General features: G+C 51.1%; 1 protein-coding gene across 1 annotated transcript; it reads right to left on the bottom strand.

The window, feature by feature from the left end:
* Window positions 1-6,620: 6,620 nt before the first annotated feature.
* Window positions 6,621-12,887, bottom strand: Mrps25 (mitochondrial ribosomal protein S25). The gene is made up of 4 exons (XM_090323975.1): window positions 12,652-12,887; window positions 9,477-9,583; window positions 7,400-7,487; window positions 6,621-6,948 (listed from the first exon to the last, which is right to left on the bottom strand). Exons 1-4 carry the CDS (start codon window positions 12,783-12,785, stop codon window positions 6,756-6,758), a joined length of 522 nt encoding a protein of 173 aa, XP_090180101.1. The 5' UTR covers window positions 12,786-12,887; the 3' UTR covers window positions 6,621-6,755.
* Window positions 12,888-14,362: the final 1,475 nt, after the last annotated feature.

The following is a 14,362-nucleotide window of genomic DNA, read 5'->3' as shown; positions in this document are numbered from 1 at the left end:
CACGGTCTCCAGGTGTGAGTGTGGTGGCGGTGCGATCCGCGGGTGACCCTGGCAGGAACTGCCTGCCAGGAAGCCGGCACATGTGGTTTCTGATCTGGGTGGGGTGTGCAGACTCACGTGGAACCCGGGGCCTCCTGCGATGGTTGTTTTACAGAATTTGATTGTAGCTCGTCAGACACAGGGACTGAAGCACCTCCCAGGTTCCCTCCACCCCTTGTGGCAACTGGAACCTTTTGACCCAGAGTGCAAAGTAAGCATTTTAAAGCCTTGACAGCACTCCTCAGTGCCCCCGGCGTGGCTGCACACTCTCCTCGAGGCCTCTTCTCTAAGACCCTGGACAGCGGTCTGGCTGGCTGGTCAGACTGGCATCTGGATGGACCTCTCTGTTCAGGTAGGTCTAGTGCAGCTGAATGGAAGCTGTCGGCAGGACAAGTTCTCTGTTGAATGTACATATTAGGGTTTTCAGTGTCTGCAGACTTGCCGTCTCTACTGGCTAGCCGTTGAGTGTCCTGACAGGCCGTGCACCTCGCTCTTCCAGGTGTGTGCTGCGCCAAGAAAGCAAAGCACCTCAGTGTTTTAAATAATGGGTGCAGAAGCAGGGTGCCCACGCTTCCAAAAGGAACCTTGAGGCCAGGCATGCAGTACATGACTACAACCCCCACATTCTGGGGCCTTGAGCAGCACGACCTGGTCTTGAGCAGGAATGGGGCAGGCCCGGGGTGTTGTCCGTGGCGGAGGCCTTAGGCTCCACCCCCACTATGGGGGAGCCGGAAGCACTCGTTCCCAGGTTATTCTCCCCACATTACAGCTACCAGTTAACAAAACAGCAAAACTTGGTTGCAAGGAAGTTATGTCTAATGTAGATGCTCGTCAGCAGCAATGCTGCCTGTGAGAAAAGCGGGGCAGGGGCTGGCGCCTGGGCAAGGTGCTTTGTAATGCTTGCTGTTTAAGAAAGATCAAGAAAACCTGTCTTCTGAATCCAAGCCCTGTAGGATGCCCCCAGCCTGCAGGCAGCTCTTGCTATAGATCCTGCATTTAGCTGCACCAGTTGCAGGCCATGCCTCACAAGCTTACACTGGAACACAAGAACTATTGTAAAGTGATGGAAAGGATTTGATTTCCCAGTTTATTTTATACTTTTCTACCCCTAACCTGTGAGTTTCAAAATGAAGACAAAAAGCAAATCCAGACACCCTGTGCCAGGCTGTGCAGACTCAGGCTAGACTGAAGAAGTGGTTTACTTTGGTGAGGCACCAGCAGAGGAAAAGACCTTTGCTCAGTTGTCTCTCCTGGTCTGGCTTCAGTCCCTTGGCTGGTCATGGCCTGTTTTGGGGCCCGTGGAGAGCTCTGCTCTCCCAGCTCTTCTTGGCCTTACTTCAGAGTGGCCTTTCGTTGAAGGATCCACGTGCATATGATCCCCACTTCTTGCTGCTGGAAGTCACATCCAGGCTTTGAGCAAAGGTCCATTCCATCTCGTCAGGGCAGTTTAAGCCTTCATGGGCCTTTCCCGTTGGTCACAGCTTGTGAAACTTCAGTCTGATGGAGTCCCTTCTGCCCAACTCATAAGTGGCTGTCTCGGAGCCCGGCTGCTCCCGGCAGTGAGTGGACATGGCTGAGGTGGGACAGACACAGGCCCTAGGCAAGTGTGTCTAGGCTCTTGTCTAGATGTAGTGCAACTCCTGCCGGGTTAGGACAGCTGTGTGGGGATCGTGGAGGTTATAAAGAGGGCAGATGTATTAAAGACCAAATGTCCTGCGCAAATACTACTCTTATTATTCCTGGAAGGTTTATAAAGACACCGAATTCTTCTCAATTTGAAGTTGGATGTGTATTGGAGGAGTTGCATTATTTATTGTTTAACCTCTGCCATCTGCCTGTGCCTGGCAGTTCTTTCATGGTTTTGGTTTTAGTCTTTAAGTCAGGGTGTGTTCGTGTGTGGTTCGCTCTAGGAATGGTTTCTGGCTTGTCAGGACACCAGGCAGGGTGACAACAGTGGATGCTTTGGCTTCCAAGTGGGGTTGGAGCTTCTAGAGTCCACTCGGCAGCTGAGAATGGAGGGCTCACTGTGGCGTCTCTCCATGCTGTACTGTAGGCCCCCCTACAGCGCTGGTCCCTTCCACCCCCAGCATCTGCACAGGGACCCACTCACTTCCCACTGGAGCCGGCTTTGTGCAGTAGAGCAGCGCAAACACACCCCTGAGCCCAGGCCATCTGCTGCCCCCGTGTTCCCAGGAAAGGAGGGAAGCAAGCCCGGGCCCTTGGCTAAGGACTCGCCACTGCAGGGAAGGGGCCCCAGCTCTCCCTTTGCCCAGCCTCCGGTCTTGATTATGTGGACTTCAAAAATGTCTTAATGTTTTGTTTGTTTGTTTTTAAAGACAAACCCTCTTTGTGAGAGAGTTAGGGTGGGGTTGGGTGTCTTGTACACAGGTTCCGTGCCTCCCACCGTGTGCACTTTGAGTGCACGGACCTGGTTCCTGCAGCGGCACTGCGTGTATCCAGAGTTCCAGACTGGATGACTGAATGAATGTACATGTGTTTATATCTTCTGTACAGTGTATATAGTATGTACATAGGTGTATATTATATATACAGACCTGTAGCCACAAATCCAGATTTCATTTGCGTTGTCAAGAGTGTTTGTTTATGGTAGCGCGGCTAATAGAAAGGGGTGCTCTGAGGTCCTGACAAGGGAGACGAGCACATCGAGCAGTGGACAAGGACGCTGTGGTAGGAGGGCAGTTCTTTTCTGTCTCCTGGCTCACCAGGCCAGAAAGCTGGAAGGTAGTCAGTTAATCTGAATTCAGAGCTAGCTCAGAGCTTCTCACGCGACAGTCTGGGGTGTAACTAAAGGAACTTGGTGGCTAGCCTGTCCACCTTCTCCAGTGCTGTGAACTCTTTGCATGGTCTGGAGATACTCAGGCCTAGGTCAGCAGGGTCAGTTCCCAGCAGTCTCCAGGCTCGCTCTGCTTAGTCAGCAAGACTCTGCACTGTCTTGTGACTACGTAACTTCCCATCTAACATCAGTAGAAAGAGGCATCCTTTCAGTAGTCAGGTGTGGGTGTTCATGGCTACAACCTAAATTACTCCTTTCTGAAAGTAGATAAATGAAATGCACAAAACTGTCTAATGCAATTATGATTTAAATTTTTTAGATAAAAATTGCATCTTAAAGTGAATATGCCCTTAAAACTACAGGTGCCAAAAGGTCCTCATCTACCAGATCTAAACCCCAACATGGGGGTTTAGGTTCCAACAGGCTGACGTGGGAACAAGGGCCTGACCTGCTGAAAGCAGCCCTAGATCCTGGCACATCATATGCAGGTTGCTTTTCCTTCCTGAAACAAGCCCAGGCGTAAGCCCCTGTGATTGATTGTCAGACCCTGCCTGTTGACAATCACATTATTGAAAGTGGCTTTCCAGTTAAAATGCACATGCAAGATCAACAGTCTCACGCAATTACATTTTTTTTATATTTTTCTTAGACTAATAACCTAAGAATAATTTGGCCATGAGATTAAAAAGTAACTTAGGGGATATACCAAAAAAAATGTCAGACATTTTTGGTTGGATGCATGCATGTCATCCTAGCTGTGGCAGGAAACATAAATCATAGTCTAACCCAGACAAAAAAGCAAGACCATAAAAACAACCAGAACAGTTAGGTACTGTAATGCACACGTCCTCCTAGCTATCGCAGACACGGAGACTGGGTATGAGCCAGCCTAGCAGAACAGGCGGAGCCATTCCATCTCCACAGAGGGGAGCTCGACACGGGGGGGACACTCCTGACATCCTGCAATTGTGAGAAGCCTCTAACAGCAGCTCCTGGGCAGAGTGCTGAGACCCAGTCTCAATAACACCTGCCCAGCAGTAGCACGCATGCAGTTCCATGTTCTAAACCTCGCACCTTAAAAAAGGCAGGCATTTTTTTTTAAATATCCCTCTTCCTATCAGTGAATTCAGTGTCTTTTATACATGCAACATATAAAAAATACTCGGTGCCATGTATCAGTTGGACTGTGTTAAGGTTTGGATAACATGCGGCTGTAATGGAGCTTTTTCCTGTGGTGCCCGAGCAGCCCGACCTGAAATGCCGCTCCACCAACCACCATCGGCTGGCATATTCTTCTACATTCTCCGTCCCCAACGGCCTTGTGAATCAGTGTTCAGCTAGTCTTATACCTGAAGAGCTGTACATTGTTGATAGCATCAACTGTAGTTTCCACCTGTAGTCTGGACTTCTGTCTGTATTAACAGCCCTTTAAAAAATGTCTATTAAAAGGAAAATTCAGGTGTGAGACTTTTCTTGGGACTGTAACCTCTTCACAATATAAAAGTATCATTCATGCCATTATCTTTTAATTCCAGGTTCAAAACCTGCCAAAAGCTGTAGATTTACATCGCTTTCCTCCCCATGTGAAATCAGCTTTGTTAAGTGATGGCATTTAAAAACTAGCATGTTCTTTTTAAACTGAGTTTTATATCTAATCAGTGTCTTCAGTCTTGAAGAGAAATTTGCATTGTTGTGTTTGTATATAGAGTACCTGCAGTGCATGATTATTAGCTTTATGCATTTTATTAAATGCTGTTTTGTTGTGGCATTACTGTTGTGGCTTACTATTACCTACATGAGGTTTGTACTATTAAAAGTGTATTAAAGACTACGTGTGACCCAGCATCTTTCCTCGGGACGGTCCACCGCCCTGCCTGGCCCCCTCCCGTAGGCCGCCCCGAGGGGGGAGCAGTACCAAAGGCTCTGGACCTACCAGTGACCACCTCCACATCCAGCCACAGAGGGCAAGTTGGTGTGAAGGTGCCACAGAGACCTTTCTAGAGCACAGCGGGGGCCGCTGAGCCCCTCCAGACTCGGCCTCCCCGGCATACCTGGAGTCCTAGATGAGCACTCAGGAGGCTGACACCGGAGAATCGCTGCCGGAAGCCAGCCTGGGTCAGAAGGTCTGTGAGTCTTCACTCTGCCGATCAAAAATAGCTGCAAGTGGAGCTGGGGCTCAAGTGGTAGAGTGCTAGCCTGAGCAGAAGCTCAGGGACAGATCCCATGCCTGGAGTTCAAGCCCCAGGACTGGCCAAAAAAAAAAAATGCCACCATGACAGCAAACTCCTCCTCCAAGAGCATCTGTGGTCATGGTTGCACATGTGTCACGTGAACCCTCCTTTTGCAGAGAAGGCGTCATGACAGAACTGCTTCACCAGCTTTAAACAGCACCGCCAGATAGCTCTTAAAATGAAAACAAAACTGGTCCCTTTAGAAAAACCAGGACAAGCCAGCCGTGGTGGCTCACGCCTGTCATCCTAGCTACTCAGGAGGCTGAGGCCTGAGGATCAAAAGGACCTGAGACTCTTATCTCCAGTTAACCTCTAGAAAATGGGAAGCGGGGCTTGGCTCAAAGGTAGGGCAGTAGCCTCGAGCCGAAGAGCTAAGGGACAGCGCCCAGGCTGAGTTCAAACCCCATGACCCCCCCCCCCCCCAAAAAAAAATAGGGGCAAAGGCATTTGGTAAAATGCAAGTAAATAAGGTGTGTCACATCACACAATCCCTTCTAGGTTCCTCCTTTTGTCACTGCTCTGTAAAACAGGGACCAGCAAGCCTAGTCGATTCCAAAGAGTCAGCTTCGGCCTACTGCTGTACAAGTCCCGGCCAGCGGTGAGACATCCTGCAGCCTCCCTCGCTGCCGGGCAGGTGCTGCACACACCCCACAGCCTGCATCACACCCAAGTCTGCAATACTGCCTGGCCTCCAGCTCAGTATGCTGTTGTAGAGCCTGGGCTACAAGCTCCCTGCCAAGGGAGAAAGGAAGCCAGGGGAGACAAAGGAAGTCCCTGCTTTCAGGAGAGCCCTAGAGCCAGACAGCTAGATCCTGAGTGGCTAAGCCACGCCCCTGTTAAGCTGCTTGGGGGCTGAGACAAGAGAGGTTTGTCACCTTACCCTGTAAAGGGCAGAGGGGCAAGGTACCAAAGTCCAGTTATGCTGAGTACATTTGCCTGTCCCTTAACACACCCATGAGCCATCACCTAAACAAGTCTGGTGACAGTCACCAGAAGTGAGACTTCACACATCATACGTAAAGATCCCACACACACACAAATTGTTCCACAAAGATGCCCAACAGTGGCCACTCCTGTGGCAGAGGAGCCAGGTGAGGCCCTGGACAGCAGAATTAGCCAGACACTGTTCAGTTCCACCTGTCCGGCTTGCCAACCATGTGGTAGGCACTGAGGTTACCCAGGTGGGCTCAACTATCTTCTGAGGCTGAAGTCCACCTGACTGAAGAGGCGGCAGCCACTGGCTCAGAAGTGCCCTCTCCCCTCCCCTTGGGCTCCTTCCCAGGACTCTTCAGCAGGTCTGGAAGAGGACACAGCACCAGCCCCACATCTCTACCAGGCAGTGCTGTCACACTCTTCCTGGGCCTGAGGACACAAGGGCCAAAGCCTCATTTGAAAAGGTAAGCACTGCGCATGGGGTTGCCTTGTAAAAAGGCTCAACGGAACCAGAGGAAGACAGCGGTGGAGACCACAATCAGGCTGCAGGATTGGGGTGCCTTGTCCCCTCCCCAGCCCAAACCCCACACAGGACAAGAGCCCGCGAGCTGGGAAGAGAGAAGTCTTTTATTGAAGGCCACCTCTCTCCCACGTCCTTTATACAAGGCACCTCTGCATGGACCCGCCAGCATCTCCAGGGCCACAGTAGCATCACAGCCTCCACACTGATCAGATGCCAGCCCACGCGGCTTTAGGGTTTAGTCCTGGGCACTGGCTCTCAATGAAGCTTTGTACTTCCCTGTCATTTCCTTAGGCAAGGGTACCAAGCTGGGGCAAGGCACCTGCCCTTCCACTTGGCACATACACTCCCGCAGGCAGTACTTCGGGGGGCCAAAGTTGGCGGGATGAAATCTCTGCTGCCTCTCCAGCTCCTCTTGCCTGAGTGTTTCCCTGCCGAAGAGCACGGACCTCAGGAAGGCATGACAACATGGCATAGGGATGGGGAGGCCTTTGCGCTTGGGGAGAAAGGTCACTGGGAAGCACGGGCTTGCTGTAGTCCTGCCCACCAGACAGTCCACACATGCCCAACCTTCCTGCAGCCCACGGGCAGGGCCAGCAGACTTACAGGGAAAGGAAGGCGGAGGGCGGCTACTGGGCTTTCCTCCAGACACGGGCTGGCATCTGGCAGCGGCTGAGCTTGCCAAGGAGAAACAGGCAGTCTCCATCCCACTTCCCCACAGCTGCCTCTTGGGGCACGCTGGTCTCCCCTCAACCACAGGCGCTCAGGTGAGCTGGCTCAGCTCTGCTTACTGCCCGGAGGTGGAAGAGCGAGCTCCGTCCACGCTCCCTGACCCAGCCCCACTCCCTCTCCCTCCCCACTTCCTCAGCCTCATCGACTCACTCGGTCTTTCCCAGGATCTTCCTGATGTGCTCCATGATCTCCTTGTTACTCTTGGCCTCCACATCGACCAGGACCTGCTCACCAGAATCTGCAAACAAGAAGCCAAAGCTGAAAACTCAAAGCACATTTTCCTCGAGGTTGGGGACTGCCTAGTATAAGTGTGTGTGGAGGTATGAGTTTCACACACACACACATGCACGCGCGCGCAAGAGGCATGCATTGCGCGCGCATGCATTGCCACGTGCATGCACGCCTGTAATCCCAGCACTGAGTTCTGGGCTAGGGGAAGCCAGCTCAGTCAGGAAAGTCCATGGGATTCTGATCTCAAAACGCGCTGGAGGTATAGCTCAGGGGGCAGAGCTCCAGCCATGAGCAAGAAAGCCAAGGGACGCTCAGAGCTCAATCCCTGGCACCACTGCAAAAAGGAGACAAACAGAACTCACGTGCACTCCCTGACAAAGGAGCTGCTCCTACACTGCCATAGGTAAATAACACCGGTGGCTCACACCTGCTACCTGCTCAGGAGACAGATCTGAGGATAGTGGCTCAAAAAGGCCAGCCTGGGCATGAAAGTCCTTTAGACCCTTATCTCCAATTAACCACCAGAAAACCACTGTGGCTCAAGTGGGAGAGCAGTAGCCTTGAGTTGCATAGCTCAGGGACAACACTCAGGCACAGAGTTCAAGGCCCACAACTGACTACAAAAAAAAAAAAAAAAAAAAAAAAAAAAACAGTATAAACTTTCTCTTAAATGGACTCTACCAGGGGCTGGGAGTTTGGCCTAGTGGTTAAAGTGCTTGCCTAGCATGCACGAAGACCTGGGTTCGATTCCTCGGTACCACATACGTAGCAAAAAGCCAGAAGTGGTGCTATGGCTCAAGTGGTAGAGCTCTAGCCTTGAGAAAGTCCAGGGACAGTGCTCAAGCCCAGGACTGGGGGGAAAAAAAAAATGGACTCTACCAAAGAAATATGTGAATGGCCTATAAGCATGGTGAAACTGTTTAAGAGAAAGTGATTGACCAGGACATAGCTGGGCAGTAAAGGGTGTGCTTAGCATGTACAGAGCCCCAGCCTGCATCTCCAAAATGAAAAAATAAACTGATTCATGTGAACACAGGTGGATATTTAAAAAAAAAAGAGGAGGAGGCTGAGAGCTGAGGATTGTAGTGTGAAGCCATCCTAGGCAAGAAAGTCTGTGACTCTTTTCTCCAGTGACCCACTCAGAAAAATCTAGAAGTAGTGCTGTGGCTCAAGTAGTAGAGCACTACCCTTGGCCAAAAAGAAATAAGGGACACGGGCCGGGAGTTTGGCCTACTGGTTAAAGTGCTTGCCTAGCATGCATGAAGACCCGGGTTTGATTCCTCAGTACCACATACATAGAAAAAAGCCGGAAGTGGTGCTAAGGCTCAAGTGGTAGAGCTCTAGCCTTGAGAAAGTCCAAGGACAGTGCTCAGGCCCTGAGCTCAAGCCCAGGACTGGCAAAAAAAAAAAAAAGAAATTAAGGGACAGTGCTCAGGCTGAGTTGAAGCCCCAGGCCACAGCACTGCCTGCAGCTCCTCCCTAGCAGACACAGCTCCTGCTTTCCCTTCATTCTAGCCCTCAGCCTTATCTCCAAGGTCTTATCCCCACTGAACCTCATACCTGTGCTCTGCTCTTGTTGCTGTTGTTGTTTATTCTCCTTCTTCTTTGTCCAAAACCTGGACTCAGATGCAGTATCTGATGGTTTTGCTCACTGGCCGGTGCTCAACTGCCAGAGCCATGCCTCCAACCCTCTGCTTTTGTTCTTGTGGTCCTGAAGCCTCCTGCACACTACCCACCTGCACTGCCTCTGAGCTACACCCTGAACACCTTGTACGATTTTTAAAATCGGTAAACAGAGACCAGCATGAGCCATGGCAGCCCCCAGGGCTGGGTGAAGGAAGCTAGTAAATGGAATAACTGGAGACAAGGCTGGAGGAGAGGAAGAAAAGACCAGACGTCAGCAGCCACTGTGTACGGGGCAGAAGTGGAGAGCAGAAGGGAGGCACAGGCTGCCCCTCCAGAACTGCCTCTGCCTCACGACAGAGGGCTCACTCACCAAGATAGAACCGCAAGAATGGCGTCGGCGTCATGTTCTTAAACATCATGATCTGCACCCAGGGGTTTTTATACTGGATCTGGGGGATGTTGAAAAACACAAATCTCCTGCAGAAAAAAAAAAGAAATGACACAGATGGAAGAGCTTTGACCCTGCATTTTACATACACATGTATGCTGCGGAGAAAATCCACAGCTTGCCTCAGATTCTAGAGAAACTTTTCCCAAGGAGGAGGCAAAAAAATAGGGAAACAGATCAGGAATCCTCCCATCATGTCGCTGCCCCACCTGCGCAGTTCTGAAATTCACTGGCACAGAGGTCAATTTGAAACCACAAAAGGCCCACACCTGTCTGAACACTGTGTTGTGCTGTCTCCCTACAGGTGTGCACTGCTTAGGGAAAATAAGCCATCTAGGAACAGGTGGCTCACACCCGTAATCCCAGCTACTGAGGTGCCTGAGATCTGAGGACTGAGGTTTAAAGCCAGTCCAGGTAAAAACTCTGACTCTTATCTTCCACAAAAGCATTAACTCAAGTGGTAGAGTGCCTATATAGCAAACATGAGAGCCCGAGTTCAAACCCCAGTATAATTAATTAAATAAGAGAAGGCAGGCTAGTGCACACCTCTAATTTCAACTACCCCAGTGACAAAGGCAGGAGGGTCATGTCTTAATCACAGCCCTGGCAAAGTTAACCAAGAATCTGTCTTAAAAAACATAGATAATGGGCTGGGAGTTTGGCCTAGTGGTAGAGTCTTTGCCTAGCATACACAAAGACACGGTTTGACGCCTTCGTACCACTTACATAGAAAAAAGCCGGAAGTGGTGCTGAGGCTCAAGTGGTAGAGCTCTAGCCTTGAGAAAGTCCAAGGTCAGTGCTCAGGCCCTGAGTTCAAGCCCAGGACTGGCAAAAAAAAAAAAAAAAAACAAAGAATAGATGAAAGGGCTAAGGGCCTGGTTTAATTGGCAGAGCACTTATCTAGCAAGTGTAAGGGCCTGGCTTCAACCACAAGAAGCCATGACAGTTACAGGAAAATATTTTTACAACCCAGATGTGGAGGAAACCCTTTAAATTTAAAATGTTTTCAACGGAGATAACCTTGAATATATTAAAAATCTTTGTTTGCTGGGTGCGGTGGCTCACACCTGTAATCTGAGCTACTCAGGAGGCTGAGATCTGAGGATCATGGATCAAAGCCAGCCAGGCACAAAAGGACCTGAGATTCTTATCTCCTATTAACTTCTAGAAAATGGGAAGCAAGCGGGGCTGTGGCTCACGGGGTAGGGCAGTAGCGTTGAGCTGAAGAACTCAGGGACAGTGCCCAGGCTCAGTTCAAGCCCTATGACCCACCCTGCTTGTGGATGGGAAGCATAGCCTAGTGGTAGAGGGCTTGCCTAGCATGCACACAGCTGGGTTTGATTCCTTGGTACCACATACACAGGAAAAGCCAGAAGTGGAGCTGTGGTTCAAGTGGTAGAGCACTAGACTTGAGCAAAAAGTGTCCATGTGCCCAGGCCCTAAGTTCAAGCCCCAAGACTGGCAAAAAATCTTTGCTTGGCAAAACTTAGGCCCCCAGTCCTTCCCCCCAAAAAACTAAACTAAAAATTTGCCAAGTTAAACTTAAAATGTTTTAGAGATAACCTTGAATATATTAAAAATCTTTGCTTGGCAAAACTACCCTCCCCCCCCAAAAAAGAACTAAAAATTTACCAAGCCAGTAATAATGGCAAAGCCTGTAATAACAGAACTCCAAAGGAAGAAGCAGAAGGATCTCAACTTCAAAGCCAACCTAGGCTACACAGCAAGTCTCTTTCTTGGGAAGACATTTCCACCTACTGCCAGTTTTCCTGGTTTTAGGATATTTAAATTCAAATTACTGTGAACATGACTTAGGGAGATTCAAGAATCAATCAGTAAACATGATGCCTGCTAAAGCAACTGATTCCAAGAAAAAGCCTCAATGGTTAAAGATGAAGAGGAGTTATCAGAGAACAGGGACAAAAACAAATTCCTCCAAACCCTGGGACTTCTGACAGACAAAGGCAACAAAACAGATAAAGCCAGCATGCAACAGGAGGAAACCAGGGAGCTTTTATGACAGCACCAAAAGTATCTGCAAACTAACATGAACAGCAATTTTAAGCACCAATATTAAAAAGAATTCCACTTAAACCACACACACAAAAAAAAGATTGCTACAACGGGGTGAAACCCTGAAAAGTCCTTCCTACAGAAAGCGCATCTATTTAATGTATCAGATCTACTGAAAAGAGCAAAGGACAGAACTAATGAAGAAGCTCTGGTAGCATTATTTCGGGGAGGGGGGGGGGGAGAATAGGTAAAAGACAGTAGAGAACAGAGTGAATGAATGGGAATTCTTGCACACCAAAGGGAAAAAGCCAAATTCTGACACCCAGGGAAAAAGGTCAAACAAGTACTCTGAATTAATAGTGGCAAGGTATCGTCTTTCCAGAGCTTGGTCAACAGCCTCAAAGCATTAAGTCCAAATCAGAATAGATGGATGGATGGATAGATGGATGGATGGATGGATAGATGGATGGATGGATAGATGGATGGATGGATGGATGGATAGATAGAATAGATATATAGATATACACACACATATATATATTCTGGTTTTATATGTGTGCGCACATATGGGGAGGGGGCTTGAACGCAGGGCTCTGTGTGCTCAAGGCTGGCTCTCTACTTGGTGAGCCACGGGGTCCCTTCTGGTTTTTGAGTGATTTGAGAGCCTCACGCGGACTTTTCCGCGGGGCCCTCGACCCTCAGATCTCAGCCTCCTCCTCAATGTGTAGGGTTACAGGTGAGCCGCCCAGGAAAGCGGTGTCAATACCTGCACAGCTGCAGTCATTAGGGAGCAGAGTGGGGAGCGGGGGGGGGGGGGGGGGGGGGGGTTCGGGTCGAGGCCAGGACGGGCACGCGATCCGACCGTGTGGGGCGCTGAGGTCCGAGCGGAGGGGACCAGGCGCCCAGCGGCCATGCTGACCCTCGGGAGCCGGGGCCTGAGGATGAGGCTCGGCCCGGCACCCCGCGCCACCCGCCGGGGCCTCGCCCGGCCCGCGGGGCTCCCGGCCCCGCCGGCACCGGGCTGGGCCGCGGGCGTCCGGGGCTCCGGCCCCGCCCACTGACCCGGCCCGGGTCCCCCACTGACCTGGCGCCCTCGCCCAGCTCCCCGCTCGTGTTGTAGTTCACCGTCATGACCTTCACCGTGTCCTTGAACACCACGCTTCCCTGACTCAAGTACTGCAGCGTGCGGCGGATGGGGAAGCGGCCTTTCATGGGCATGGTGGCGGTGGCGGCGGCCCGCGGCCTCGGGAGGGAAGCGCGGCCGCCACGGCGCCGCGGACCTCACGCCGGCTCTGGGGCTCGCGCGTCTGGGCACCCGCAGGGCATCACGGGAGACGCCTCTCGAGACGCCGCGGGGTACCTTGGGATTCGTAGTTCTGGCCCTCGGACGCGCGGGTGGGCGGGGCCCGGCGGGCGGTGGGCGGGGCCCGGCGGGCGGTGGGCGGGGCCGCGCGCGGGAGTCCCTCGGATCTGGCTCGCAGTTTCACTCGGGTTCCCGGAGCGCCCGCGGGAAGACGCTATGGATCAGGCTCAGCCGGGCGGCCGGAGCCGACGGTTTGCAACTCAACCTCCAGTAAATCAGTCTTTGTCTCCCAAGATTCCCAGCTGCGAGATGAAGACTTCCAGCCGCGCAGCTTCGGGGGAGGAAATTGGCGAGCTGGTGTGGCGGTTCCAGGCCCCACGCAGCCGCCCCAGCGCCCAGCAGAGCCAGCTTCAGGGTCCCCACCCCTTAGCATTTGTGCTCAAGGCCAGTCCTTTACCCCAGAACCACTTCTGGCTTTTTTCTCTGCGAATCGAACCCGGGTCTTCGTGCATGCTAGGCAAGCACTCTACCACTAGGCCAAACTCCCGGCCCCGCTGTCATTCATTTTTAAAGTTCTTATCCATTCCATTCGTTCTCCTTTTGGAATTCAAAGCGCATGTATTTTTTTAACATGTTTTGACATGGCCTCATCACTCTTGGACTTTGATCTCAGAAGGGGAGTTTATACTCACACCTTCTTTGGCTCTGGCATCTACTGATGGTTCATTACAGCAGTCTTTGTCATTATTGTTTATTTGCAGCATTTCTTTTTGAGTCTTAGAAGGGTTGCCGTACATCGATTTATGTCATCCATCCGTTGTTTGCTTTTTATTATTAGGGGTATATATATATAACCACATATGTATGTCAAATGTCCTGCTATCACTGTGGTCTTGCTAGTTTTCTGCAGGGGGGCAGGGGGGGATTCTCTTACCTGTTGACAGTGAGGCAGTATTGGCTTTGTTGGATGATAGGAACTGAGGTAAGTAAAGCTCTGTGATGATTTGGATTAATCAGGCTAGATGGGTTGAATGTTTGCTGTGGCTGTAGGTATATCAAAGGCTCCAGCTTCCTCCGGTGTCTGCTTCCAGCTCCCTTAACTCTCAGTTTCTCTATATTCTTCCTCAGTATGTGTGGCAGCTCTCTCAGCCGTGAACCACTTAGTTTCTTGAAGCCCCGCTGGGATGGGGAAGCATGAGGGGGTTATTTTCTAGGATCTTATGATTAAGCCAAAAGATTCTAATGGACCTGTGTCCTTGGCTGTGACCCCCTGCGAGTGGTCACGACCCCCTGTGAGAGGTCACATCCTGTGGTTACTGACTATGGGCATGGTAACGTGATGTCATAAGGTGACCACCTGCGTGCCCCACTGAAGGTTGGCTTTCTGTCAGTCTAAGGTGGAGAGTAACCTCTGCGCTGCTAGTGACTCCTAGCTTGGTTCACTGGGTGCTGGGGACTACTGCTGGGAGGTTCAGGGCCCCCCAAAGTGGCT

Source organism: Megascapheus bottae, chromosome 33 (genome assembly GCF_031878675.1).
Source record: "Megascapheus bottae isolate mThoBot1 chromosome 33, mThoBot2.hap1, whole genome shotgun sequence".
Classification (NCBI taxonomy): domain Eukaryota; kingdom Metazoa; phylum Chordata; class Mammalia; order Rodentia; family Geomyidae; genus Megascapheus; species Megascapheus bottae.
This window is presented reverse-complemented; position numbering and strand designations above follow the sequence as displayed.

Bases quoted from the DNA above. Each gene is read 5' to 3' on its own strand.
- Mrps25 (XM_090323975.1), bottom strand. From the start codon at position 12,785: ATGCCCATGAAAGGCCGCTTCCCCATCCGCCGCACGCTGCAGTACTTG. The intron at 7,488-9,476 runs GTGAGTGAGCCC...TCTTGTTTGCAG, and splicing joins ATTCTTGCGGTTCTATCTTG to ATTCTGGTGAGCAGGTCCTG. The intron at 6,949-7,399 runs GTGAGTCGATGA...GCTCTTCGGCAG, and splicing joins AAGATCCTGGGAAAGACCGA to GGAAACACTCAGGCAAGAGG.